The 27,484-nt window shown below is 42.8% G+C and overlaps 1 protein-coding gene across 1 annotated transcript; it reads right to left on the bottom strand.

The window, feature by feature from the left end:
• Window positions 1-296: 296 nt before the first annotated feature.
• LOC139562455 (cysteine sulfinic acid decarboxylase-like) lies at window positions 297-12,577 on the bottom strand. The gene is made up of 14 exons (XM_071380174.1): window positions 12,128-12,577; window positions 11,767-11,921; window positions 11,346-11,472; window positions 11,051-11,141; window positions 10,564-10,786; window positions 10,399-10,478; window positions 10,232-10,286; window positions 9,881-9,997; window positions 9,572-9,636; window positions 9,261-9,342; window positions 4,692-4,891; window positions 1,047-1,098; window positions 870-959; window positions 297-727 (listed from the first exon to the last, which is right to left on the bottom strand). Exons 1-14 carry the CDS (start codon window positions 12,207-12,209, stop codon window positions 554-556), a joined length of 1,593 nt encoding a protein of 530 aa, XP_071236275.1. The 5' UTR covers window positions 12,210-12,577; the 3' UTR covers window positions 297-553.
• Between the last annotated feature and the right edge of the window lie 14,907 nt (window positions 12,578-27,484).

The following is a 27,484-nucleotide window of genomic DNA, read 5'->3' as shown; positions in this document are numbered from 1 at the left end:
GTACCCACAAAACACCAATGTATTAAAACCCTTGAATGAGTAGTTTGACTGGTACTGTACTTTATCACAAAGTAGTTAGGATGTAGTGAGTTACTTTTTCAATGTAACTTTAGTTAAGTAAATTGTTTTTCTTAAGGGTATCTTAACTTCTTCCATTGTGAAGTAATTAGTAGCTTGGTAAACTATATTTTCAAAGTAGCTTCCCTAAAACTGTAAAAAACAAGTAATATTATTGTTAGAAAACACAAAACAGATTCTGGGAGTCAGTGACATAAATGGAGATGCAAGGCTATAACTAAATCAAATCAAATTTTATTTGTCACATACACATGGTTAGCAGATGTTAATGCGAGTGTAGCGAAATGCTTGTGCTTCTAGTTCCAACAATGCAGTAATAACCAACAAGTAATCTAACCTAACAATTCCACAACTACTACCTTATACACACAAGTGTAAAGGGATAAAGAATATGTACATAAAGATATATGAATGAGTGATGGTACAGAACGGCATAGGCAAGATGCAGTATATACATATGAGACTAGAATGACTATCACAGATTATTCCCTAGCCTCTCAATCTCATCCAGAAAGAAGGTCATATCTTGGTAGGAGAGCTGCGGAGAGATGACTATCATGCGGAAGAAGTTGACTCGTCCACCCTGAGGCTGGTAGCCCACCATCATAGTACCCTGCTTAATCATACGCTCCTTTATCACTGGAGCCACCTGGTGATGAAGATACAAGATCACAGCATTATGTCAGCCAGACCAACAGAAACTAACTGGTTTAAATGTAGAATATGTCATAGAAATTGAGTTGAAAAAATATAGAACTGGCATCATAGTAAACAACTTGACACACACCAACCTTTGACAATCTGTCCTGGTAGTCTGGACTGTTCTCCTTTCCCCTCAGACTGGGTGGTATGAACCAGAAACACACGTTCACAAACTCAGGCTGTTTAACAGGACAAAACCAGAAGACAGGTGAGATGAAAATGGGAGAAGAAAATGTTAGTATACATTTGATCAAACACTGACTTACCTTCCCTATAAGTTGAAAGCCCTCTCTTTTCGTCATCTTCTCCACCAGATATCTACGTGTGGGACAGTCAACACACAGATCATTGTTCCATAACATTTGAAACGTCTTTAATTGACATAGATTAGATTAACATTTTAAAATGAGAGTTCTGAGCTGTTTTAAGTGAGGAGCTTGACTAGTCAGAATTACAGCTGTAGGTTCTGTAAATGTCCCAGCTAGCACATAACGTTCTGAGAACCATATGTTTCTTAGAGCTTGGTGAGTGTGGTTATCCTATGGCCCTCAAGCTCAACTTTGGACCTAGAAGCCAGTTCCACTGCAGTGTCTCATTGTTCCACTCTAATCAGGGACTGATTTATATTTATCTGATTTATCGCCCTCCAGGTTCCCTTGGAGAGTTCATCAATGAGCTTGACGCCCTGATAAGTTCCTTTCCTGAGGATGGCTCACCTCTCACAGTTCTGGGTGACTTTAACCTCCCCACGTCTACCTTTGACTCATTCCTCTCTGCCTCCTTCTTTCCACTCCTCTCCTCTTTTGACCTCACCCTCTCACCTTCCCCCCCTACTCACAAGGCAGGCAATACGCTTGACCTCATCTTTACTAGATGCTGTTCTTCCACTAATCTCATTGCAACTCCCCTCCAAGTCTCCGACCACTACCTTGTATCCTTTTCCCTCTCGCTCTCATCCAACACTTCCCACACTGCCCCTACTCGGATGGTATCGCGCCGTCCCAACCTTCGCTCTCTCTCCCCCGCTACTCTCTCCTCTTCCATCCTATCATCTCTTCCCTCTGCTCAAACCTTCTCCAACCTATCTCCTGATTCTGCCTCCTCAACCCTCCTCTCCTCCCTTTCTGCATCCTTTGACTCTCTATGTCCCCTATCCTCCAGGCCGGCTCGGTCCTCCCCTCCTGCTCCGTGGCTCGACGACTCATTGCGAGCTCACAGAACAGGGCTCCGGGCAGCCGAGCGGAAATGGAGGAAAACTCGCCTCCCTGCGGACCTGGCATCCTTTCACTCCCTCCTCTCTACATTCTCCTCTTCTGTCTCTGCTGCTAAAGCCAATTTCTACCACTCTAAATTCCAAGCATCTGCCTCTAACCCTAGGAAGCTCTTTGCCACCTTCTCCTCCCTCCTGAATCCTCCTCCCCCTCCTCCCCCCTCCTCCCTCTCTGCTGATGTCTTCGTCAACCATTTTGAAAAGAAGGTCGACGACATCCGATCCTCGTTTGCTAAGTCAAACGACACCGCTGGTTCTGCTCACACTGCCCTACCCTGTGCTTTGACCTCTTTCTCCCCTCTCTCTCCAGATGAAATCTCGCGTCTTGTGACGGCCGGCCGCCCAACAACCTGCCCGCTTGACCCTATCCCCTCCTCTCTTCTCCAGACCATTTCCGGAGACCTTCTCCCTTACCTCACCTCGCTCATCAACTCATCCTTGACCGCTGGCTACGTCCCTTCCGTCTTCAAGAGAGCGAGAGTTGCACCCCTTCTGAAAAAACCTACACTCGATCCCTCCGATGTCAACAACTACAGACCAGTATCCCTTCTTTCTTTTCTCTCCAAAACTCTTGAACGTGCCGTCCTTGGCCAGCTCTCCTGCTATCTCTCTCAGAATGACCTTCTTGATCCAAATCAGTCAGGTTTCAAGACTAGTCATTCAACTGAGACTGCTCTTCTCTGTGTCACGGAGGCGCTCCGCACTGCTAAAGCTAACTCTCTCTCCTCTGCTCTCATCCTTCTAGACCTATCGGCTGCCTTTGATACTGTGAACCATCAGATCCTCCTCTCCACCCTCTCCGAGCTGGGCATCTCCGGCGCGGCCCACGCTTGGATTGCGTCCTACCTGACAGGTCGCTCCTACCAGGTGGCGTGGCGAGAATCTGTCTCCGCACCACGTGCTCTCACCACTGGTGTCCCCCAGGGCTCTGTTCTAGGCCCTCTCCTATTCTCGCTATACACCAAGTCACTTGGCTCTGTCATATCCTCACATGGTCTCTCCTATCATTGCTATGCAGACGACACACAATTAATCTTCTCCTTTCCCCCCTCTGATAACCAGGTGGTGAATCGCATCTCTGCATGTCTGGCAGACATATCAGTGTGGATGACGGATCACCACCTCAAGCTGAACCTCAGCAAGACGGAGCTGCTCTTCCTCCCGGGGAAGGACTGCCCGTTCCATGATCTCGCCATCACGGTTGACAACTCCATTGTGTCCTCCTCCCAGAGTGCTAAGAACCTTGGCGTGATCCTGGACAACACCCTGTCGTTCTCAACTAACATCAAGGCGGTGACCCGTTCCTGTAGGTTCATGCTCTACAACATTCGCAGAGTACGACCCTGCCTCACGCAGGAAGCGGCGCAGGTCCTAATCCAGGCACTTGTCATCTCCCGTCTGGATTACTGCAACTCGCTGTTGGCTGGGCTCCCTGCCTGTGCCATTAAACCCCTACAACTCATCCAGAACGCCGCAGCCCGTCTGGTGTTCAACTTTCCCAAGTTCTCTCACGTCACCCCGCTCCTCCGCTCTCTCCACTGGCTTCCAGTTGAAGCTCGCATCCGCTACAAGACCATGGTGCTTGCCTACGGAGCTGTGAGGGGAACGGCACCTCCGTACCTTCAGGCTCTGATCAGGCCCTACACCCAAACAAGGGCACTGCGTTCATCCACCTCTGGCCTGCTCGCCTCCCTACCTCTGAGGAAGTACAGTTCCCGCTCAGCCCAGTCAAAACTGTTCGCTGCTCTGGCACCCCAATGGTGGAACAAACTCCCTCACGACGCCAGGTCAGCGGAGTCAATCACCACCTTCCGGAGACACCTGAAACCCCACCTCTTTAAGGAATACCTAGGATAGGATAAAGTAATCCTTCTAACCCCCCCCCCCCCTTAAAAGAGTTAGATGCACTATTGTAAAGTGGTTGTTCCACTGGATATCATAAGGTGAATGCACCAATTTGTAAGTCGCTCTGGATAAGAGCGTCTGCTAAATGACTTAAATGTAAATTTATACCTGGGACACCAGGTTTGTGCATTTAGTGCAACAGAAACCCAGCAGGCTCCGGACCTTGTAAGGTAAGAGTTGAATAACCCTGTCCTATGATTATTTTGCATACAACCTTCCCATAATGTTCTGGGAATGGTGCAGGATAGTTGCTTGGCTTTAGAACATTCTCAGCACATTTACGATACTTGACAAAAAAATAAATAATAGTTCCATGGCTAGAGAACAGAATATAAAATGTGTTTGCACGATTAATACCTAAGCCAATGAATTTCCATGTGTCCTAAATTCAACACAGTTAATCTAAGACGTCCGTGTTAAGTCTTATTGAAACATGTTCTCAGAATGTTATTTAATTACTTTCAAATAATTTTAGTTCTAAGAACATTAAAAAAAACTCCAAGGAAAACTTTCTGGGAAACATAGTAAAACATTCTCAGAACCTCCCTGCAACCAAAACATTTACATTACCAGAACAGGTGGCATTTTCACTCCCTTTCTCAGAACATTTAAAAAAGTTACCTTTTACCAATTAGGAAACATATGGCTTTGTTCCCAGAACCAATGGGAAATCAAAAATATACGTTCCCACAACTTCCAAGGAAGCAAATGTGCTAGCTGGGGTTTATGTTTGTACCTTGTATGGGCGAAAGCCCTGTCCACACGCTCTTCCAAGCCTTGTGACCCCACAGCTTTCCACATCAACCACAGCTTCAGGCAGTCAACCTTACGGCCGCACTGTATCGACTTGTCACCTGTGTCCAGACTCATGTCATAGAACTTGTCCTGCTGGAAGAGGTATGTTGCATCTGCACTGTGGCAACGTTTCAACAGGTCCTGTGGAAAAGGGGAAGAGATCAAGAATAGCTGAGAATTTGCTCAATAATAATGATAAGGAAGACAACAAAATGGATCTTTAAAATGTGTACAGTGCCTTCGGAAAGTATTCAGACCCTTTGACTTTTTCTACATTTTGTTACGTTACAGCCTTATTCTAAATAAGGTATGTTTTTTTATTTTCATAAAATAAATTTCCACAAGATATAGTCCTGACTCAAATTTAGGGTTACTACCCAAGCCGGCTGGTCATTCGTTCTATCGGTTTGGTTGCCGGAGACGCGACCCAGTCGTTCAATCTTTCGAGCCCTGAATGCTGATTGGCTGACAGCTGTGGTATATCAGACCGTATACCATGGGTATTTTTACTACTCTAATTATGTTGGTAACCAGTTTATAATAGCAATATTATCACATCAGTCACCGGCTTCATTAATAATTGCATCGACGACATCGTCCCACAGTGACCGTATGTACATATCCCAACCAGAAACCATGGATAACAGTCAACATCCTCACAGAGCTAAAGGCTCCAGCTGCCGCTCAAGAAGCGGGACACTAATCCGGACTCTTATAAGAAATCCCTCTACAACCTCTGAATAGCCATCGAACAGGGAAAGCATCAATACAGGAATATGATCGAATCCTACCACCCCGGCTCTGATGCTCATTGGGTGTGGCAGGGGCTTGCAAACTATCACGTATTACAAAGGGAAACCCAGCTGCAAGATGTACAGTGACGCGAGCCTACCAGACGAGCTACAGTGCATTCGGAAAGTAGTCAGACCCCTTCCTCCACATTTTGTTACATTACGGCCTTATTCTAAAATGTATTAAATCAATGTTTTTCCTCAATCTACAAACAATACCAAATAATGACAAAGCAAAAACAGGTTTTTAGAAATGTTTTCAAAAAACAGAAATACCTTATTTACATAAGTATTCAGACCCTTTGCTATGAGACTCGAAATTGAGCTCAGGTGCATCCTTTTTCCATTGATCATCCTTGATGTTTCTACAACTTGATTGGAATCCACCTGTGATAAATTCAATTGGAAAAACCAAGCCATGAGGTTGAGGGAATTGTCCGTAGAGCTCCGAGACAGGATTGTGTCGAGGAACAGATCTGGGGAAGGGTACCAAAAAAAGTCTGCAGTATTGAAGGGCCAAGAACACAGTGGCCTCCATGATTATTAAATGGAAGAAGTTTGGAACCACCAAGACACTTCCTAGAGCTGGCCACTCAGCCAAACTGAGCAATCGGGGGAGAAGGGCCTTGGTCAGGGAGGTGACCAAGAACCTGATGGTCACGCTGACAGAGCTCTAGAGTTCCTCTGTGGAGATGGAAGAACCTTCCAGAAGGACAACCATCTCTGCAGAACTCCAAACTCCAAGAAGCCACTCCTCAGTAAAAGGCAATATTCTCTGGTCTGATGAAATCAAGATTGAACTCTTTGGCCTGAATGCCAAGTGTCACGTCTGGCTGAAACCTGGTGCCCTCCCTACGGTGAAGCATGGTGGTGGTAGCATCATGTGTGGTTTGTTTTTCAGCGGCAGGGACTGGGAGACTATTCGGGATTGAGGGGGAAGATGAACGGAGCAAAGTACAGAGAGATCCTTGATGAAAACATGCTCCAGATCGCTCCGGACCTCAGACTGGGACTAAGGTTCACCTTCCAACAGGACAACGACCCTAAGCACACACGCAAGACAACGCAGGAGTGGCTTCGGGACAAGTCTCTGAATGTCCTTGAGTGTCCCAGCCAGAGCCCAGGACTTGAACATCTCTGGAAAGACCTGAAAATAGGTGTGAAGTGATGCTGCCCATCCAACCTGACAGCGTTTGAGAGGATCTGCATAGAAAAATGGTTGAAACTCTCCAAATACAGGTGTGCCAAGCTTGTAGTGTCATACCCAAGAAGACTCGAGGCTGTAATCGCAGCCAAAGATGCTTCAACAAAGTACTGAGTACCGTTAACGCCTTATATACTCGCTTCGAGGCAATTAACACTGAACCATGCATGAGCACCAGCTGTTCCGGATGACTGTGTGATCACGCTCTCCCTAGCCGATGTTAGTAAGACCTTTAAATAGATTAATGTTCACAAGGCCACAGGGTCAGATGGATTACCAGGATGCGCACTCAGAGCATGCGCTGACCAGCTGGCAAGCGTCTTCCCTGACTGACCCAAAAGTATTGGGACAAATTCACATATGTGGTATTAAAGTCGTCAAAAGTCTAGTATTTGGTCCCATATTCCTAGTACGCAATGATGACATCAAGCTTGTGACAAACTTGTTGGATGCATTTGTTGTTTGTGTTTCAGATCATTTTGTGCCCAATAGAAATGAATGGTAAATAATGTATTGTGTCATTTTGGAGTCACTTTTATTGTAAATAAGAATAGAATGTTTCTAAAAACTTCTCCATTAATGTGAATGCTACCATGATAATGGATAGTGCTGAATGAATCTTGAATAAGGATGAGTGAGAAAGTTACATAAGCACAAATATCATATCCCCCCCCAAAAATGCAAACCTCCCCTTTTTAATGTAATGTTGAGAGGTTAGCATGTCTTGGGGGTATGATATTTGTGCGTCTGTAACTTATAAACTAACGTAACATTCAACCTTAAAATGAATAACACATCCATGGTCACATTAATGTTACTGTAATTTTACATTCCTTCTAATGTAATCATATAAAGCGTGCATGTTCAAGATAGCAGGTCATCTCAGGTCTGTGGAGATCTTCGCAATTGCTCTAATGCAGAATCTCGAATGGCATTGATCACTTGCACCATGTACTGTACTTTTAAAGATGTGCTATGCAGACAAATTGCTCCACCATTTCCTGGTTGCTAAAACTAATAGTTCGCCTAATTTAAGTTTATATGACAAAATAAGCTAGTATAGTGTAGAGAATAATTTTACCATCCAAACCACTGAAATGTTTTCCGTAAGCAAAAATATTGTTGTTTCTGCTGATTGAAGCTGGTGTACAACACCGAAAGTAAAATTGTATGGTAAGCATAGAAATTGCACACACAGAACATATCTACCTCTTCTTATACTTGCTTTCAAGTAGAATGATAGATCTATGTGAATTTGTCAGGTCGCCAAAAAAGTTACATATTGCCACTAATGTAATCTCAACTGCAGTCCAGGACATTTGGTTCTTTTATTAGATGATGCACATTGATAACACTAATTCGTTGTATAAATAAATGGTTGCTTTTAAATGGTTGAAAGTGCAGTGACAGACATTTGGGTGCCAACTAAACCAGAAATCAGACATTGTTTTTCCATTGTAATTTAGTTGGACTTTAAGATGGTTGAAAGCATAGGGATAACACATTCGAAAGTCAACTAACTTCGGCTGTCTTTTTGAGGGGGTGAATATAGGTTGTAATCTCATTGATCAACGTCTAAACCAAATATTACCCAATTAAAATGAAGTGCCCAGTGGGTACCTTCAACTTCCTTCAAACTGCACGCAGAGACATAAAAATGGTATTGAGGAGATTCTAACTGAATAAGTAGGACAAATGGCTTATTGACAAAATGTCTAACTATCCCTTTAAACAATGCAGGAACATAACGTTTTTGATTATAAAGGACTTGCATTATGTTTTATCATTGACAAATAGTTCAATTTAAACATGTATGAGGTGTAATTATTTGTGATTTTACAGTGTTTTCCATAATTGCAAAGGCGAGAGATGCAAATGCCACAGCAATTCGACAACAACTATTTGGGTGAGGAATCTGATGAAGCAACCTGGACTCAGGGGTAGACGTAACATAATAAACGTAAATCTGTGACGGTCCAAATAGTATGATATGTTACGTTTCGTATGGTATGTATTCATTTGTGGATGTCCGTCATCCATTCCGTATGATATGTTCCGAATTACAATTTGTTAGAAATGTTAAATTGCAATTTGTACAATATGTTACGAATTCTAATATGTTCTGGCTAATGTTAGCTAGGTGGATAACGCTATATTAGCTATGTGGCTAACGTTAGCTAGGCTAGGTGTTAAAGTTATGTTTAGGCGTTAGCTAACCTTAACACTTTAACCTAACGTGAAGTAATTTTAAAAGTAGTAAGTAGTTGGAAAGTTGCTATTTAGCTAAAATGCTAAAGTTGTCAGTGATGAGATTCAAACACGCAACCTTTGGATTGCTAGACACTCATGTTATACACCTACCCATCCACTCAAAATGTGTTTTTGCCTTAAGTAACCTTCTGTCTTATGTAACCATACCAAACATAACCTACTAATTTGAGTTTCTCAGATTTACATTACTATGCTATGTCTAGTCTATCAGACCAGGCTGGGTGAAGGGATGTTGTTGTCTTACCGTGGTGTCCTTGAGCAGAATGGCTGAACACTGCAAGCCAGTCAGCATCATCTTGTGTGGATTCCAAGTTACTGAATCGGCTCTGATCACAAACACATTCACATAATTACACTCGGGAGTCAAAGTCATATGTTGAGCCAATACGGAAGACTAGCCCAGTCATGCGAGACATCAAGACACCTAACCTATACTTTCGTACACTTTATCTCACACAGGCTGAATTACTTTTAGTTATTTTTTTTGCAGCACATTTATATAGTGTAAAATTACATTCAAGCAACTGTATTCCTGAGCATGCACCTGACTCCCACCTCTCAACTCCTCTCATGAGATGTCTGTGTTCCTTTGAGAAGAGAACACTCCCTCCCCAGGCTGCCTGTGCCAAACCACAAGACAACACCAATCAGTATTCTTCAGCTCAAAATCACATGGGAAAGATGGTCACTGTTGCAAAGGATTTAACTAGACGGTGGCCATCTTGGACATTATTTTGGGTTATGAAGTTTGATCTACATAACAGATGTTGTCGGGAATCATCTTGACAGAAGACTACTTTAGTGGTCTGAAAACATTGGACAAAGTTTGATTTTGAATGAAAGATCACTTTAAGAAGGACTCACATCAACATGCATCCATAACCCCTGTCTATCACAGATGTCAGCGATGGGCTCCAGGGGGTCAAAGGCACCTTGTACAGTCGTTCCTGACGTGGCGTGGACAAGGAATGGTACTGCCCCCTGGTAGGTGAGGAGGGGTAATGAATGATATCCTTACATCTCTACTTGGTGCTTTGCAATGCTGACGGAGTACTAGGAATTGAGCAGATCCTTGTGTAAGATATCACTGATTGTCTATCAGCAATTCCCATTAGTCTAGTGGCAATTCCAACTGTTATCTGTATAATTACTGTATCACAGCAGATATAATAAAATTGACACAGTAAATTTACAAGGTAACCACAGTAAACTTGCTTGAGATTTCGCCAGCTCAATTTTCTCACTAAGGTCATCTGTAATCATGCAACCCCTGTAGGATAACAGAGAGCATGAGTTAAAATCTGTAAATCATGCATGCCTAGGAATCATAGATGTTCATGAGATGACTTACAAGAGTCAAAGGAAGGTTCTTATCACTTTACCTATCATCCACGTTGACCTTAAACACGTTCTCTGTCCCAATACCCTGAAAGGCAGCTGCTTTCATCACAGAGTAATGGCTCTGGAGGAAAGTTTGCGTAGAACGAATTAATATGTGAATGAGAAGTTAAATAGTGCATTACTTCTACCATACTGTTTTCCCCCACCTCTTGAGATGTAAAGACAGCCAGTCGAGGGAGGGCCCACTGCCCCTTAAGTTTAACTTCTGGGAAGGCCCGATAGCGTGCTAGGTTCATGGCATACATGTTAGACATGGTACCGCCTGGGCAGAAGATGCCATCTCCCTGTGCCCACCCAACTAGAGAACGTAGCTTGGAGAGTACCGCGTCTTCCATCAGGACGAACACTGGCGCTACTTCATAGGTATATCTGTAAAATAAATTATACAACTGTCCATCACAAGCTCCTTCATAACATACTTTATGGAATGTATATATGCATATATATCAGTGGAGGCTGGTGGGAGGAGATATAGGATGATGGGCTCATTGTAATGGCTGGAATGGCACAATATCAAACACAAAGATATGGAAACCACATTTTTTACTCCGTTCCATTCCAGCCGTTACAATGAGCGCATCCACCTATAACTCCTCCCTCCAGCCTCCACTGATATATATTGCTCCCTCCTACTGGCTAGTGTTAAGAGCCTCCGTAAGGAATCGTCCTGTCAAGGCATGGTAGTCCACCCCTGCAAAGAGCTGATTGAAGAACCGTGGATGATCTGGAAAGAGAGATGCACTTTACTTTAATGTATGCATTCTGGACAGTCCCAAGCGATTGCATTTACCAAAAATCGACTGTAACCAGAACCACACTCATCTCACTCTAAGGTGTCCCTGTGGGGTCGGGTAGCTCTGGTCTTAGTGAGGCCAGCAGCAAACCACCCTAACACCCAGGACCAGAGCTAGGCCCGGGGTGGACTTACTGGTCTTCACGCTGTACTTGGCCACGTCCCGTACTCTCTGCAGCAGCTGGTGCTGTTGCTCCCCATTCTCTCTCAGCTCCAGATCTAGCAGAGTAGCCAACTCCTCTGGCTCGTGCCACTCACACACCTATAACCAGGGGTATAACAAGCACAAGAAACCCCTGAAAATACAGTACTGAGTGTGTACCTCTATGGTTAGATTGTGATGCACAGTCAGGTGTGAAGATGATATCAGTTAACATAATGGTACTAGCCCAGTGGTTCCTAAAAATGTTTGCTACATGACCCACCAGGACAGCTATCTGTCACTCAAGACTTACCAAAAGGCTTGCGCAGCAAAATATCTAACAATATGACACAGTGCAGAGAACAGTCATGTTAGGCTAGAGACAGTCAACAGTTTGATTTAGGGATGTGAGACCTTCTCGTTGACGTCTATGCCCTTACATAGCACCTCCTCAAGGATGACTTTAAAAGCCTCGGTCAGGAAGAGCTGACCCTCTCTGTGGTCCAGAAGAGGTTCATTCAGGTGCTGCTGACCATAGGGTTGAGAAGGTCCTGTAGTTGTCACGTAGTCTAATGAGGTACAAGCAGAGAGGGTTGAATAGAGTTGTGGTAATCTGATCCTAAAGTCAATAATTACAATCACCAACAAGTTCTTTGTATGGTTTAGATATTTATACAATACCAATTCATGGCATTGTAGATATCTATTCACCGGTTGAGAACCCTGGAAAGGACACGCTCCTCCCATCAGATAACACAAAAGCATTTAAAATCACCTTGCTCTGAAACACTCTGACTACTCCACCAGTCAATGAAGGAAGACCATCCCAGGTTCCAGAATCTAGGTAGTTGACTCATGACTTAAAACCACACTGCAAATAAGATCAAACAATTGAGCAAATGCATCCCTTAACAATTTCACATTTCTAAAGGGGTCATTTACACTACGTACATTTACAAGAGAGTTTAATACCTGCGTGTACACGTATTACTGTAGTATACATTTTTAATATCTCCTATGTCACCTTCGTAGGTAGTGTGCGAGACTCCTCCTAGACTTGCCCCCATCCCAAGCAGTAGAGTTTAGAATTTGTCTCAAGCCAAATGCTCGTACAATAAAAAAATCTTAATAGCAGAGAAATCTTTTTAAAACAGCTGAACTGTGTAGACATTTTTCATATATTTGAATCTTGTTTTATTGAGTTTACCTGAAATTGCAGTAATAGCCTGTTTAATGTTTTAATTGTCGCGGTAAAAGAATGGTCATTTCAAATGGAAAGGCAGCAACAGGCGGGTTCATCTCCTCAGTGAATGAAACAATTTCAGTCCCAATTCACTTTCCTCTCATGTAATGATTTACATGATGTTAATCATATTAAGCCTGTTTTGTTCTAAGCTCACTTTTATATGCTAAATTTGTAATGTATAAGCTGTTTAGCTATGGTTCAGCTGGTAGCCAAAATTAGCATTCAGCTAATGATCGACATTGATTAAGTGGGTACTACGTGATACATATATAGCTTGCATGCAACCTGTCATGTCGCTGAGTCTACCTTTAACAAAGTCTATCAAAATGTATATCTGACTCCATGAAGATATATCAATGTGCAAGAAAGTATTGTTGAGTTACAGGAACAGACTATCAAGAAAGGTCTGAGAATTGCAGTCTGGGTACCAGTCTGTTTAGCAATCATTCCATTTGATAGACAATTCTATCAAAGGCAAACATTTAAATAAATTGTAAAATGTATAAATGCACATACAAGGCAATCTGTGCAAATCTCAGAAACTAAAATCACGATGAACACACAAGTAACATAGCTAGCATCACTCTTACAATATGAAGTCCACAGTACTGTGGTGTAACTGTAAAACAGCGAGCAAGAAATGACATCACCAAATCATGAACTAATCGCTCTCACCTGTGCCTGCTTGTGAACTGTGGCCAGAACCCTGGAGAAACTTTTATAAGGCAGAGCCGAGAGCACAAGCAGGTGATTGGGAGGGGGGGGGGATGGTTGGATGAGCATTGGGTAATGTTGCCCTTGCTTGTATCTTTATTGCACTCACTCAAATGGTGGGAGAGTGTCGTTTGCCGCTGTGTAGGGCCGCCACCAACGAAGACAGGGAGGGAATTGGGAACGAGATAAGATAAGGATATTATAGTTGGGTTTTTCCATTCATCTTTATTACTATTAGTTTATTAAATTGTTTAAACTTTAGGTTCAGTTAGTTTCCAGACCTATTTAGTTATTTTTTATTTAGTTTAGTGTTATTTAAAAAATATTTTGTTTTTCTATTATTTAGTTATGTCGTTTTTGTGTTAGAGACAGAAAGTAGGAAAACATACAGATTGTAGCTTTAGAGGTAGCCTACAATCTAAATGTTTTATTAGGCTACCCATTGATTCTCGAAGAATAGGCTACCCATTTTATTAGGCTACCCATTGATTATTGATGAATAGCATCAAAACTTATAAATGCCTCATAAGCTTTAGCACAATTTTCTTTCTCGATCACAACCCCAACCAATTTGAACTGAACATCATTTGTTGGTTTTTATTTTAGTTTGTTTTGCAGCAAAAGATAGTTTCAGTATTTCTACTTTCTCAAACAGATCTGTTAATGATTTTATTTCAGTTCACTAAATAATTTGTTCATGGCTAGATTTAGTCTGCGTTTTAGTTTACTATAGTAACCTTGGTTTCTAGGAGTGCTTGCCCTCTCCCCTGTGTTTCTGTGAGTAGAGCATGCTGCAAATTGTAGCGTGTTTTTCTATTCTAAGTAATTAGCCAAATCCCAGCATAGCTGTTGCTCTTGTCCAGTCTATTAGCCTAATTAAGCCTTGTTCACAATGGCAGTGACTCAAATCAAATTTTTGGGAATATCTGTCGTTTTTCCTGAAGACTGAACTGCCAAAAAGCACATGGAATCAGATACTTCAAGCCACACCTTCGTAGGTGGTTTGAAATCAGATAGAAATCTGATTTCTGGCAATGCGATTTGTGTCTGAATGGTCAAATATGATTTATTTGCCATCAAGTGGTTTTTAGACTTATTTGGCATATCTTGCTGCTTGCTAGCTATTCTGTTGACGGTTGACAAGAACATGTGGTGGTAACGTTTGCTCACTATCTTGTTAATTGTTTACAAACAAATTAGTCAATGTGCTAGAAAGCTAAACAGCTAGCTAGCTTCTTGACAGCTGTGGCTAGCCAAAAACGACTCATTTTGAAAGTTGGATCATCTTATCCGTTGAAGCTTTAATTGTTCTGACACTATGATTTTGAACATTCAAAGCAACTGGGAAACGTCCATGGCAACTTGCAACATAACTTTTTAGTGATAGGAAGCACGAGCACCACCAATCAGTCTACACCACTGCGCGCACACCTGTCGTTACTATGACAACTAGCGTAGCCATTTCAGCAAATGACTGATCTGAACACACACATCCGATTTGGTCACTTTTAACTTGCCATTTGGACAGTCAGTATTCCATTATGGATTTGAAAAACCAAACTGATTTGAGCATTAAGGCCTGCAGTGTGAACAAGGCTTAAGTGCACTGTAGGTGCTTGCTTACTATTGGCTTTGTATCTGCTATGCAGTCGGTTCAGAAAGGTGCACACCCACTGGTGTGCGGCGTCAGTTCAACGTTTAGTTTTCATTTACATTTGTTTGAGTCGTCAACTATTGTGAATTCAACATGAAATTTAAAAAGAATTTCACCATGTTGTTCGATTAAGGTTAAAAGTTAGGTAAAAAATTATTAAATGGCCTTACGTTGATGACTTTGGAAATCCAATGAGTTTTCCACATTAATTTAAAGTCATCACATAGATTTTTTTTGTCGTTGAAATAACGTGGAAACAACATTGATTCAACCTGTTTTTGCCCGGTGTGCATGCTCAGACCCCCACTGGAGTGTCTCATTGTCTGGGCAAGTGTTTTTAAATGCAACATTTAAACTTTTAGTGTAATGTCTGTGTCTTATTGTTTTGGCCTACTCTTGTTTAATGTGTCTAGCTGTTATGATTAGCTTTTTAAAATACAATGTGGGTCAAGAGGGGATGACAGTGCCTCTATGGCGGCCTCCTGCATTCAAGTGGGCTGGGTGGGTCTAAATAACAATATCATGTTTGATATGGGCTTATCCTCTGTCCCAATTGGGGCGAGGTAGACTGTTAAGATTGCCAGGTTTCTCCTTACATTTGTCAAATTGAGAATTAAAGTGGTATCACCAAGGTAGGTTGAAAATGGATATCCCATACATATCACGTCAAACGAGAACTCTGCATGGGAGGATAACCATCCATCCAAAACACAGGGCTCTGTCTTGAGCTATACTTGCCCCACCTCTTTGGTGGTCTCAAGGTTTAATGTAAGCGATAATGTATTTTTTTTCAAAGGGTTTCCATCGTTCAGGGTGAAACTAAGGACTTGGGGCGAACAGAGAAGAGTAAACTATTGAAAGTCCCAGCGGCCTCCCATTGTCCCCCTTGTCAGAGCAGGGCTACCGAGGCTATGGCTGAATTAGTCTTTGGAGCCGGTAGCGATGTGCAGTTTGAGCAAATCCTTCTTTTTCAATAACTATTTTTTAATTCAATTCAATTCATAGGGCTTTATTGGCATGGGAAACAGTTTTACATTGCCGAAGCACGTGGAATAAATCTGAAATGAACAGTAATCATTAATCAAAAGTTTCAAAAGAATAGCAGACATTTCAGTGTTGTAACAGTGTTGTAACAATGTGCAAATGGTTGAGGTACGAAAGGGAAAATAAATAGATAAATAGTTTGTATTTACAATGGTGTTTGTGCTTTACTGGTTGCTTTTTTCTTGTGGCAACGGGTAACAAATATTGCAGCTGTGATGCCACACTGGCATTTCACCTAATATACACAACAAAAATATATACGCCACATGCAACAATTTCAAAGATTTTACTGAGTTTTACAGTTCATATCAGGAAATCAGTCAATTTAAATAAATTAATTAGGCCCTAATCTATGGATTTTATGTCTGGGAATAAAGATATGCATCTGTTAGACAGATAGACAGATAAAAAAATATTTAAGTATTTTTTTTTTTTTTTTTTTCACCTTTATTTAACCAGGTAGGCTAGTTGAGAACAAGTTCTCATTTGCAACTGTAGGGGCGTGGATCAGAAAACCAGTCAGTATCTGGTGTGACCACCATTTGCCTCATGCAGCAAGACATCTCCTTCGCATAGAGTTGATCAGGCTGTTGATTGTGGCCTATGGAATGTTGTCCCACTCCTCTTCAATGGCTGTGCGAAGTTGCTAGATATTGGCGAGAACTTGATGTCGTACACGTCAATCCAGACATGCTCAATGAGGGACATGTCTGGTGAGTATGCAGGCCATGAAAGAACTGGGACAATTTCAGCTTCCAGGAATTGTGTACAGATCCTTGAAACGTGGGGATGTGCGTGGTGGTGGTGGTGGGTGAGGTGGTGGTGGTGGTGGTGGTGGATGAATAGCACAACGGGCTTCAGGATGTAGTCACGGTATCTCTGCACGCTCTCTCAAAACTTGAGACATCTGTGGCATTGTGTTGTGTGACAAAACTGCACATTTTAGAGTGGCCTTTTATTGTCCCCAGCACAAGGTGCACCTGTGTATACAGGCACGAAGGAAGAAGTTTTGGCATTCCATGCTTATCTAAACTCTATGAATGAACACCTTCACTTCACCATTAACTATGACCTATCACAAATCAGTTTCTTGATGTGATGGTTATTAAGGACAAAACCTCTCTCTCTACAGATCTATATAGGAAACCTACGGACAGGAATACCCTCCATAGAGTTGACAGCTTTCATCCACGTCCACTTATTAAAAGTCTCCCTATGAGTCAATTCAGTCGTATCAGAAGAATATGCAGCTCTGATGCTGCTTATCTGAAACAGACAACGAACCTCAAACAAAGGTTTAAGGAAAGGGGGTACAAAGACAATTGTGTAAAACATGCCAATGATCGTTTTGAAGGACTAACGCAGTTGGAAAGCCTTCAACCAAAAGTTTAAAAAAAGCAGAACATGTCCCATCATGCTTTACCCAATACTCACCATTGGGGAAGGCATTTAAGGACATTATCAGGAAGCACTGGTACATTATTGATACTGACCCACAACTGAAACCCAGTTTTAAATATTTCCCACGTATGATTTTTAAAACACCTCCAAACGTGTGTGGTATTGTGGTTAAATCTGATTATCCACCAGAGAAAAGGGAAACTTTTTTTGGACAAAGTTCCAGAGGGTAATTACAAATGTGGCCAATGTGCTCAATGCAGCTTTACGTACAAATGTAACTCATTTACCCAACCCGCACAGGACAAAGATTTAAGATCAAGGGCTTGATTACCTGCATAAACACCAATGTTATTTACATGTTGAAATGTCCTACATAGGGAAAACCCATAGAAGCCTTAAGACACGGATCAGTGAGCACAGCAGCAATATACGGACAGGTGAGACAAAACAATCTGGTGGCTGCTCATTTTGTACAAGCTGGACATCCTATTAGTTCTCTGAGATACATTGGAATAGAAATGGTCAAGATGTCACGCAGGGGAGGGGACATTGAGAGTAGACTTCTTCAAAGGGAATCTTTCTGGATCCACAGGCTGAACACCTACTCCTCTTGGCCTTAACGAGGAGTTTGACTTGAAACTGTTTTTATAGTTTCAATAAGTCTGAATTGTGTTTAAAAAAAAATCCTAATTGAATATTGTATGTATTTTACTGTAAATATTGATCACATTCCCTGTGTATAATCATATATATTGATACATTGAATGTTAATATTGTGAAACTAAATTTTTTTACCTCCTGTTTCAGGAAGTGATGTCACTGAGTACTGCCCCTATATATAGGACCTTCCGTGCGAGCAAGGAGGCCTACAAACCTGACTCAGTTACCCCAGCTCTGTCAGGAGGAATGGGCCAAAATTCACCCAACTTATTGTGGGAAGCTTGTGGAAGGCTACCCAAAATGTTTGACCCAAGTTAAATAATTTAAAGGCAATGATACCAAATACTAATTGAGTGTATGTATGTAAACTTCTGACCCACTGTGAATGTGATGAAAGAAATAAAAGCTGAAATAAATAATTCTTTCTACTATTATTCCGACATTTCACATTCTTAAAGTAAAGTGGTGATCCTAACTGACCTAAGACAGGGATTTTTTCCTAGGATTAAATGTCAGGAATTGTGAAAAACTGAGTTTAAATGTATTTGGCTAAGGCCTATGTAAACTTCCGACTTCAACTGTACATACCATTCTCAGCATCAACAAAACTCTATCTTGTTAAGTGTGTTCCAGTGTTGGCTGCACCCACTAATTGGCCAGACACCTTAATGGGGTCTGTTTGAATAGACTAAAATTAACAGCTTTGTATGCGTAAAAAAACACGGCATGCTAGCTCCATCCTGGTGGCGCATGGACATTAGATCATAAATTAATATCCTACTGATGCCGTATCACAATAAATCTGTTGCATGATTAAATGAAATTAATTTACACGTGTCTTATCTGTGCTTGGAGTTCAAAAAAGTTTTAAAGTCTTATTGAAACATTCAGTGAACGTTTTATTGAAGTTATTCAAAAACGTTGAAATAACCTATAGTTTCTGTTTTCAGACCGTTAATAAAACTCCCCAGGAAAACGTTCAAGGAACCAGAGTAAAATGTTCTTAGAACCTCCCTGAAACATAAAAAAATGATCATTTCTGTTCTCAGAATGTTAAACAAATTTTCAATTGTACTAGTCAGGAAATGTATGGCTTTGTTCCCGCAACCAATGTGAAACCAAAAACATACATTCCCACAACTTCCAAGGAACCAAATGTGAGAGCTGGGAAGTCTGAGGCTTTTAGGTAAAGCAGTGGAAAATCCCCAGTGGAAAATTTCCGGTAGAAAATCTCCAGTACAAAGTCTATACTCTTATCATGCGATGACAATGCAGTGTTGTGTTGAGCTTGACCATTTCATTACTAGGCTTGTGGTTGAAGAGTGACAGAAGGTAAAAGGACCCCACTGGGCAAACCACATCATTTCAATGTGGACAATTGGGTAATATTTGGTTGAGATGTTGATCAATGAGATCACAACCTATTTTCACCCACTTAAAAGGATAGCCTGAGGTTTGTTGAATTCGCATTGTGTTATCACTTTGATTTCAACCATCTAAAAGCACAACCAGATTTTTTTGGAACCCTTTGTATTCTCATTTGAACTTGGTTCTGATTTTAATGTCAGATATTTTGTTTATTTATACAACATTTTAACTTAGATTTTTGGTTGAGAAGGAGAAGTGAATCCAACATTAATTATTAACTTGTAGATTAAATTGAAATCAACCAAAGCTTGAAACGCTAGGCCTATATGTATGCACCCAATGGCCCTAGGTTACATCATTGATGATGTGTCCAATGTCTCGTCATCATTACACACACCTGGCTCCAATCCCCACTCTATCAATGTATATATACAGGGGTGGCAGGTAGCCAAGTGTTGGGCCAGTAACCGAAAGTTTGCTAGATCGAATCCCCGAGCTGACAAGGTAAAAATATGTCGTTCTTCCCCTGAACAAGGTAGTTAAACCACTGTTCCTAGGGCGTCATTGTAAATAAGAGTTTGTTCTTAACTGACGTGCCTGTTTAAAAATATATACTCTGTCGGTCATTGTAAATGTTGCTTGTTCTCCTGATATAACGAGTGCGCTGAGAGTCAGGAAGCAAGTTCAGGGAGTGAGTGTTTTAATAAATAAATGAAACACAAACAACGCACCGACATGAAAACAGAGTCATTAACACCTGAGGAAAGAACCAAGGGGAGTGACAGATATAGGGAAGATAATCAAGGAGGTGATGGAGTCCAGGTGCTTGTCATGAGGCGCAGGTGTGCGAGACGATGGTGACAGGTGTGCGGGATAATCAGCAGCCTGATGACCTAGAGGCCGGTAGAGGGAGTATACGTGACACCTGAGAGGAATCTCTCCTACTATTTCCTGAGTACTTTATTATTTTGCACTTTGGGTTTTGTCCCACTTTTATCTATGGTGCTTGAATAAATTCAGTAGTTCTAAACCTGCGACTGCCTCCTGCCTACTCCTCTCTACACTTGTGACAGTCCACTACTCGTACCCGCTCTCATCTCCTTTTCCGGTCCAAGCCCTGGATACGTGGCCAGTGGGATCCGACACAGTTACGCACATCACAGCACCACTCACCCTCACCGTGGGACCCATGCACCAGGAAAGCCTTCTCTTCCTCATCACTGCACCCTGTACACAAAGTAATTATCAGCCTCCTGTGGCTTTTTAAACGTTACTAATGTTTTCTTATGGTTTTTATGGAACGTTTTCTTTATGTTCTGAGAACATGGCTTTAAATAGAACCATGTGGAAAGCTGCAGAACACATTATGCTGAAGTACTGAAATTCCCACAGAAGAATGTTGTTTCTTAACATTCTCTGAACGTTGTGAGAACATGACAACCGACTACGAGCATAGCAAGTGTTTGTGGAAAGGTCTGCAAGAACAGCCGAGGCCTAAAGGTTCATCAGTCCCAGAAGAAATATTTGGAGGGAGAGGCGCAGGGACACAACACTCAGGTAGCAAACGTGATGAGACGCAGGAGAAACCAGGCCCAAGGAGGTCAGTGAGGAGCAAAGACCTCTGTTGGCAATGCTACAGAGCATCCTAAGAAAGAAGCTGTTGACTTCGTTTGGCTGACTGGCAAAGGAGATGCCGGAAAGAAAAAGCCAAGGACAGCCTTCATAGCCAACCCCTTCAGCTTCACAAAACAGCTGCTGGGGCAGAAGAGCAGTGGACACTTGGCGTTCTCCAAGGAGGAGATCGACCTGCACATCCAGAGCACAAATAGCGACCCCGGCAGGGAGCAGGAGCTGGGTCAGTGAGTGCTTGATAGATCCACCAGCACCATTCACAGATTTCGACACGAGCACTGCCCTCTGTTACTCAAGCGGCTCTGGAAGATCCTAAAGGTCATCTGGAGGAGAGGACAGGTTGCTTAGCAGCAGAGGTTCGCCGATGGAGTCTGGATCGCAAAGGAAGAACATTCCAAGAGAATCGACCAATTCAGGATCATCTCCTTACTGTGTCAACGGAAGATTTTATTCAGCATTGTATCAAGCCGGCTCGCAGAATTCCTCTCCAACAATAGCTACATCGACAATTCGGTGCAAAAAGGAGCATCCTAAAAGTACCTGGGTGTCTGGAGCACACAGGAGTGTTGTCCCAGCTCATCAGCGAAGCACAAGAGAGACCTGGCATTGCTCTGGCTTGACCTGGCTGACGCCTACGGATTGATGGCCCACAAGCTGGTGCAGTCTACAATGACAAACACCATGTCCCAAGATTCAAAACTTTGAAAAACTCAATTTAAACTATAATACAAAATTATTGCAACCAACAGAGTGTTATATATATGGGGCATACAACCATCTCGGCTCTGCAGATTTTGCTGCGAAGAGACAGAATCATTAGATCACTTTTTGTGGTATTGCCCCTATGTAGCTTGTTTCTGGTCACCGGTTCAGGAATGGCTAAAGAATCACAACATTTACCTAAAAGTAACCCTACAAATAGCACTGTTGTATTTAACTTACAATCTGTATATGCGATTAGGAAGGTTCAGAAGTCATCAAATCAAATGTATTTATAAAGCCCTTCTTACATCAGCTGATATCTCAAAGTGCTGTACAGAAACCCAGCCTAAAACCCCAAACAGCAAGCAATGCAGGTGTAGAAGCACGGTGGCTAGGTAAAACTCCCTAGAAAGGCCAAAACCTAGGAAGAAACCTAGAGAGGAACCAGGCTATGAGGGGTGGCCAGTCCTCTTCTGGCTGTGCCGGGTGGAGATTATAACAGAACATGGCCAAGATGTTCAAATGTTCATAAATGACCATCATGGTCAGATAATAATAATCACAGTAGTTGTCGAGGGTGCAGCAAGTCAGCACCTCAGGAGTAAATGTCAGTTGGCTTTTCATAGCCGATCATTAAGAGTATCTCTATCGCTCCTGTGGTCTCTAGAGAGTTGAAAACAGCAGGTCTGGGACAGGTAGCACGTCCGGTGAACAGGTCAGGGTTCCATAGCCGCAGGCAGAACAGTTGAAACTGGAGCAGCAGCACGGCCAGGTGGACTGGGGACAGCAAGGAGTCATCATGCCAGGTAGTCCTGAGGCATGGTCCTAGGGCTCAGGTCCTCCGAGAGAGAGAAAGAGAGAATTAGAGAGAGCATACTTAAATTCACACAGGACACCGGATAAGACAGGAGAAGTACTCCAGATATAACAAACTGACCCAGCCCCCCGACACATAAACTACTGCAGCATAAATACTGGAGGCTGAGACAGGAGGGGTCAGGAGACACTGTGGCCCCATCCGATGATACCCCCGGACAGGGCCAAACAGGAAGGATATAACCCCACCCCACTTTGCCAAAGCACAACCCCCACACCACTAGAGGGATATCTTCAACCACCAACTTACCATCCTGAGACAAGGCCGAGTATAGCCCACAAAGATCTCCACCACGGCACAACCCAAGGGTGGGGCGCCAACCCAGACAGGAAGATCACGTCAGTGACTCAACCCACTCAAGTGACGCACCCCTCCTAGGGACGGCATGAAAGAGCACCAGTAAGCCAGTGACTCAGCCCCTGTAATAAGGTTAGAGGCAGAGAATCCCAGTGGAGAGAAGGGAACCGGCCAGGCAGAGACAGCAAGGGCGGTTCGTTGCTCCAGAGCCTTTCCGTTCACCTTCACACTCCTGGGCCAGACTACACTCAATCATAAGACCCACTGAAGAGATGAGTCTTCAGTAAAGACTTAAAAGTTGAGACCGAGTCTGCGTCTCTCACATGGGTAGGCAGAACATTCCATAAAAATGGAGATCTATAGGAGAAAGCCCTGCCTCCAGCTGTTTGCTTAGAAATTCTAGGGACAATTAGGAGGCCTGCGTCTTGTGACAGTAGCGTACGTGTAGGTATGTACGGCAGGACCAAATCGGAAAGATAGGTAGGAACAAGCCCATGTAATGCTTTGTAGGTTAGCAGTAAAACCTTGAAATCAGCCATTGCCTTAACAGGAAGCCAGTGTAGGGAGGCTAGCACTGGAGTAATATGATCAAATTTTGGGGTTCTAGTCAGGATTCTAGCACTGGAGTAATATGATCAAATTTTGGGGTTCTAGTCAGGATTCTAGCAGCCGTATTTAGCACTAACTGAAGTTTATTTTGTGCTTTATAGCTGGAAAGTAGAGCATTGCAGTAGTCTAACCTAGAAGTAACAAAAGCATGGATTAATTTTTCTGCATCATTTTTGGACAGAGTCATGTGAATCAAGTGAAACATCACAGCACAGTTAAAATATATGGCACATGGAAATCATAAGAGGGCGGTGTCACGCCCTGACCATAGAGAGCCCTTGTTTCTCTATGGTGTATTAGGTCAGGGCGTGACTAGGGAGTATTCTAGTTTATAATTTCTATGTTGTGTTCTAGTTTATATTTTCTATGTTGGTGTTTGTATGATTCCCAATTAGAGGCAGCTGGTAATTGTTGTCTCTAATTGGGGATCATATTTAAGTAGCTATTTTTCCCACCTGTGTTTGTGGGATATTGTTTTTTGTGTTTGTGCATGTGCACCACGTAGTCACGTTTAGTTGTTCGTTTATTGGTTTATTTTTGTTTTGCTGAAGTTTCACTTGGAAATAAATATGTGGAACTCAACATCCGCTGCACCTTGGTCCCGTTCTTACGACAACCGTGACAGGCGGTTTATGGAGATAGGTGGCATGGACTGAGAGTAGCTGGGGGGTGGGTTTAAAAGCTCATGTTCTATAATAGTTATGACTAAAAACCTGATATATAATGTATACCGTATGTGTTTGGCTACTGTCTATCCAGCTGTGCTCTATATCAAGTGACTATATTCTTGCTATGTAACTACCGTGAAGAAAGTAAAGTGCCATGTATGTAAAATGTGTGTAGAATGTACATGTAACAACAACCTAAAAAAGCTGTAAAGTATAATGCAAAAACATATATAATAATAAAATAAAAACAATGTCCCAGGCAAAGTCAAATCAAATTGTATTTTTATTTGTCACATGCGCGAAATGGTTACTTCCAGTGGCAGACCTCATTATGGACTACTACAAACAGTTAAGCATGAGAGTCTCATCATGGTCAGTAACAACAGAGTGACACAGACTTGAGGTGGGAATCAAAACAGGCTGCACCATCTCCATGATGCTGTTTGAACATGATTGTGAAGTCTGCTGAAGCTGAGTGCCAGGGCCCCAAAACCAAATATGCGGTGCGACAACCACAAATCAGGTCCATCATGGACGACCTGACAGTCACCACAGAGTCAGTGCTAGGAAGCAGGTGGATTCTGCAAGGGCTGGAGAAGCTGATCGGATGGGCGAGAATGAGCTTAAAGCCAATAAAATCCAGGTCTCTGGTGTTGAAGAAGCGCATGGTTGTGGACAGAATCTGCGTCAACATTGCAGGAATACTGATCTCATTTCAGAAAAGCCAAGAGCCTTGGCAAGGCATTGAACAGGCTGCGCGCGTGCGCCATCGTGCATAAATGTATTTTGTCCCCCCACACCAAACGCGATCATGACACGCAGGTTTAAACTATTTTAGCCCTTGGCAACGCAGACACTTGTGGGTGCAATAATTGAATGACATAGATTTCGAAATTTATTTTGCAACGCTAGTGCACGCGACGCGAGTGGTGTGGTCAGCCTGTAACACGGAACCCAAACCGACTGCTCCCGTGCGCCATCGTGCGCCATCGTGCATAAATGTATTTTGAAGGGGGGGTCCCTCGTGACCAGGCTTTTCTAGTGCTACAACATGCCTGCTTTAGACGATGACAGAGGAGCACCTCTCTCGCCATGCTTTTCTTTTAATGGAAAGAGACATTACTGAGAATATCGGTGTGTACAAAGTGATAGACAAATTTGCCCAAATAAATGAGAAAAAGTGGCATACTGATTTGCCCGTGTCCTGTTCATGAATTCTTGATGAATACTGTTCATTTCGTACCTTTGAGCGGGAGCTTCATTCGTTTTTTGTTGTTAGAAGCAGGCCTATATGAGATTATCATTCAAAGTAGCAGGCTATTTATTTTGTTAATCATTCACCTGGAATGCAGGCCTAAATCAATTCAGCTCTTTGCAATTGGGCTGTTTGGCATGCATAGACTATTTGTTGTAATAATTAATTGAATTACTAACCTAATATGCCATTTATAGGCTCCATCGCGTCCTTTTGCCAGTGCGTATTATTTACAACATGGATATACTATATTGCTATACACAATGTATTTAGCTATAGTTTAAGGCCTTGCCTTGTAACTAGAGGTATACGCATTTACAGTATATTCGGAAAGTATTCAAACCCTTCACTTTCTCCACATTTTGTTATGATACAGCTTTATTCTAAAATGGATTCATAAAAAAAATCCTCATCAATCTACACACAATAATCCATAATGACAAAGCAAAAACAGGTTTATATAACTTTTTGCAAATTTATTTCGAATAAAAAAACAGAAATAACTTATTTATATAAGTATTCAGAGCCAGCCTCCCGGGTGGCGCAGTGGTCACCAGAGTCTCTGGGTTCGCGCCCAGGCTCTGTCGCAGCCGGCCGCGACCGGGAGGTACGTGGGGTGACGCACAATTGGCCTAGCATCGTCCAAGTTAGGGAGGGTTTGGCCGGTAGGGATATCCTTGTCTCATCGCGCTCCAGCGACTCCTGTGGCGGGCCGGGCGCAGTGTGCGCTAACCAAGGGGGCCGGGTGCACAGTGTTTCCTCCTACACATTGGTGCGGCTGGCTTCCGGGTTGGAGGCGCGTGTGTGTTAAGAAGCAGTGCGGCTTGGTTGGGTTGTGCTTCGGAGGACGCATGGCTTTCGACCTTCGTCTCTCCCGAGCCCGTACGGGAGTTGTAGCGATGAGACAAGATAGTAATTACTAGCGATTGGATACTACGAAAATTGGGGAGAAAAGGGGGTAAAAAAAAAAAAAAAAACATTTAAAAAAAGGTATTCAGAGCCTTTGCTATGGGACTCAAATTTGAGCTCAGGTGCATCCTGTTTCCATTGATCATCCTTGAAATGTTTCTACAACTTGATTTGAGTCCATTGGGGTAAATTCAATTGATTGGACATGATTTGGAAAGGCACATACCGGTCTATATAAGGTCCCACAGTTGACAGTGCATGTCAGAGCAAAAACCAAGCCATGAGGTCAAAGGAATTGTCCGTAGAGCTCCGAGAAAGGATTGTGTCGAGGCACAGATCTGGGGAAGGGTACCAAAACATTTCTGCACCATTGAATGTCCCCAAGAATACCGTGGCCTCTATCATTTTTAAATGGAAGAAGTTAGGAACCACCAACACTCTTCCTAGAGCTGGCCGCCCGGCCAAACTGAGCAATCGGGGGAGAAGGGCCTTGGTCAAGGAAGAAGAACCCGATGGTCACTCTGACAGAGCTCTGGAGTTCCTCTGTGGAGATGGGAGAACCTTTCAGAAGGACAACCATCTCTGCAGCACTCCACCAATCAGGCCTTTATGGTAGAGTGGCCAGATGGAAGCCACTCCTCAGTAAAAGGCACACGACAGCCCACTTGGAGTTTGCCAAAAGGCACCTAAAAGACTCAGACCATGAGAAACAATATTATCTGGTCTAATAAAACCAAGATTGAATTCCAAGCTTCACGTCTGGAGGAAACCTGGCATCATCCCTACAGTGAAGCATGGTGGTGGCAGCATCATGCTGTGTAGATGTTTTTCAGTGGAAGGGACTGTGAGACTAGTCAGGGTTGAGGGAAAGATGAACGGAGCAAAGTACAGAGAGATCCTTGATGAAAACCTGCTCAGAGTGCTCAGGACTGGGTCATAGGTTCACCTTCCAACCAGACAACGACCCTACGCACACAGCCAAGACAATGCAGGAGTGGCTTCGGGACAAGTCTCTGAATGTCCTTGACTGGCCCAGCCAGAGTACGGACTTGAACCCGATCGAACATCTCTGGAGAGACCTGAAAATAGCTGTGCA

This window comes from Salvelinus alpinus, chromosome 32 (genome assembly GCF_045679555.1).
Source record: "Salvelinus alpinus chromosome 32, SLU_Salpinus.1, whole genome shotgun sequence".
Lineage (NCBI taxonomy): Eukaryota > Metazoa > Chordata > Actinopteri > Salmoniformes > Salmonidae > Salvelinus > Salvelinus alpinus.
The sequence above is the reverse complement of the archived record's forward strand: the minus strand, read 5'-3'. Positions and strand labels throughout refer to the sequence as shown.

What these genes read in the sequence shown, in the direction of transcription:
- LOC139562455 (XM_071380174.1), bottom strand. Translation starts at nt 12,209, where the DNA reads ATGAGTCAACTACCTAGATTCTGGAACCTGGGATGGTCTTCCTTCATT. An exon ending in TTGAGCTGGCGAAATCTCAA is followed by an intron (nt 9,998 to 10,231) that starts GCAAGTTTACTG and finishes CTCACCTACCAG; the next exon opens with GGGGCAGTACCATTCCTTGT. An exon ending in GCTTTCAACTTATAGGGAAG is followed by an intron (nt 960 to 1,046) that starts GTAAGTCAGTGT and finishes CCTGTTAAACAG; the next exon opens with CCTGAGTTTGTGAACGTGTG.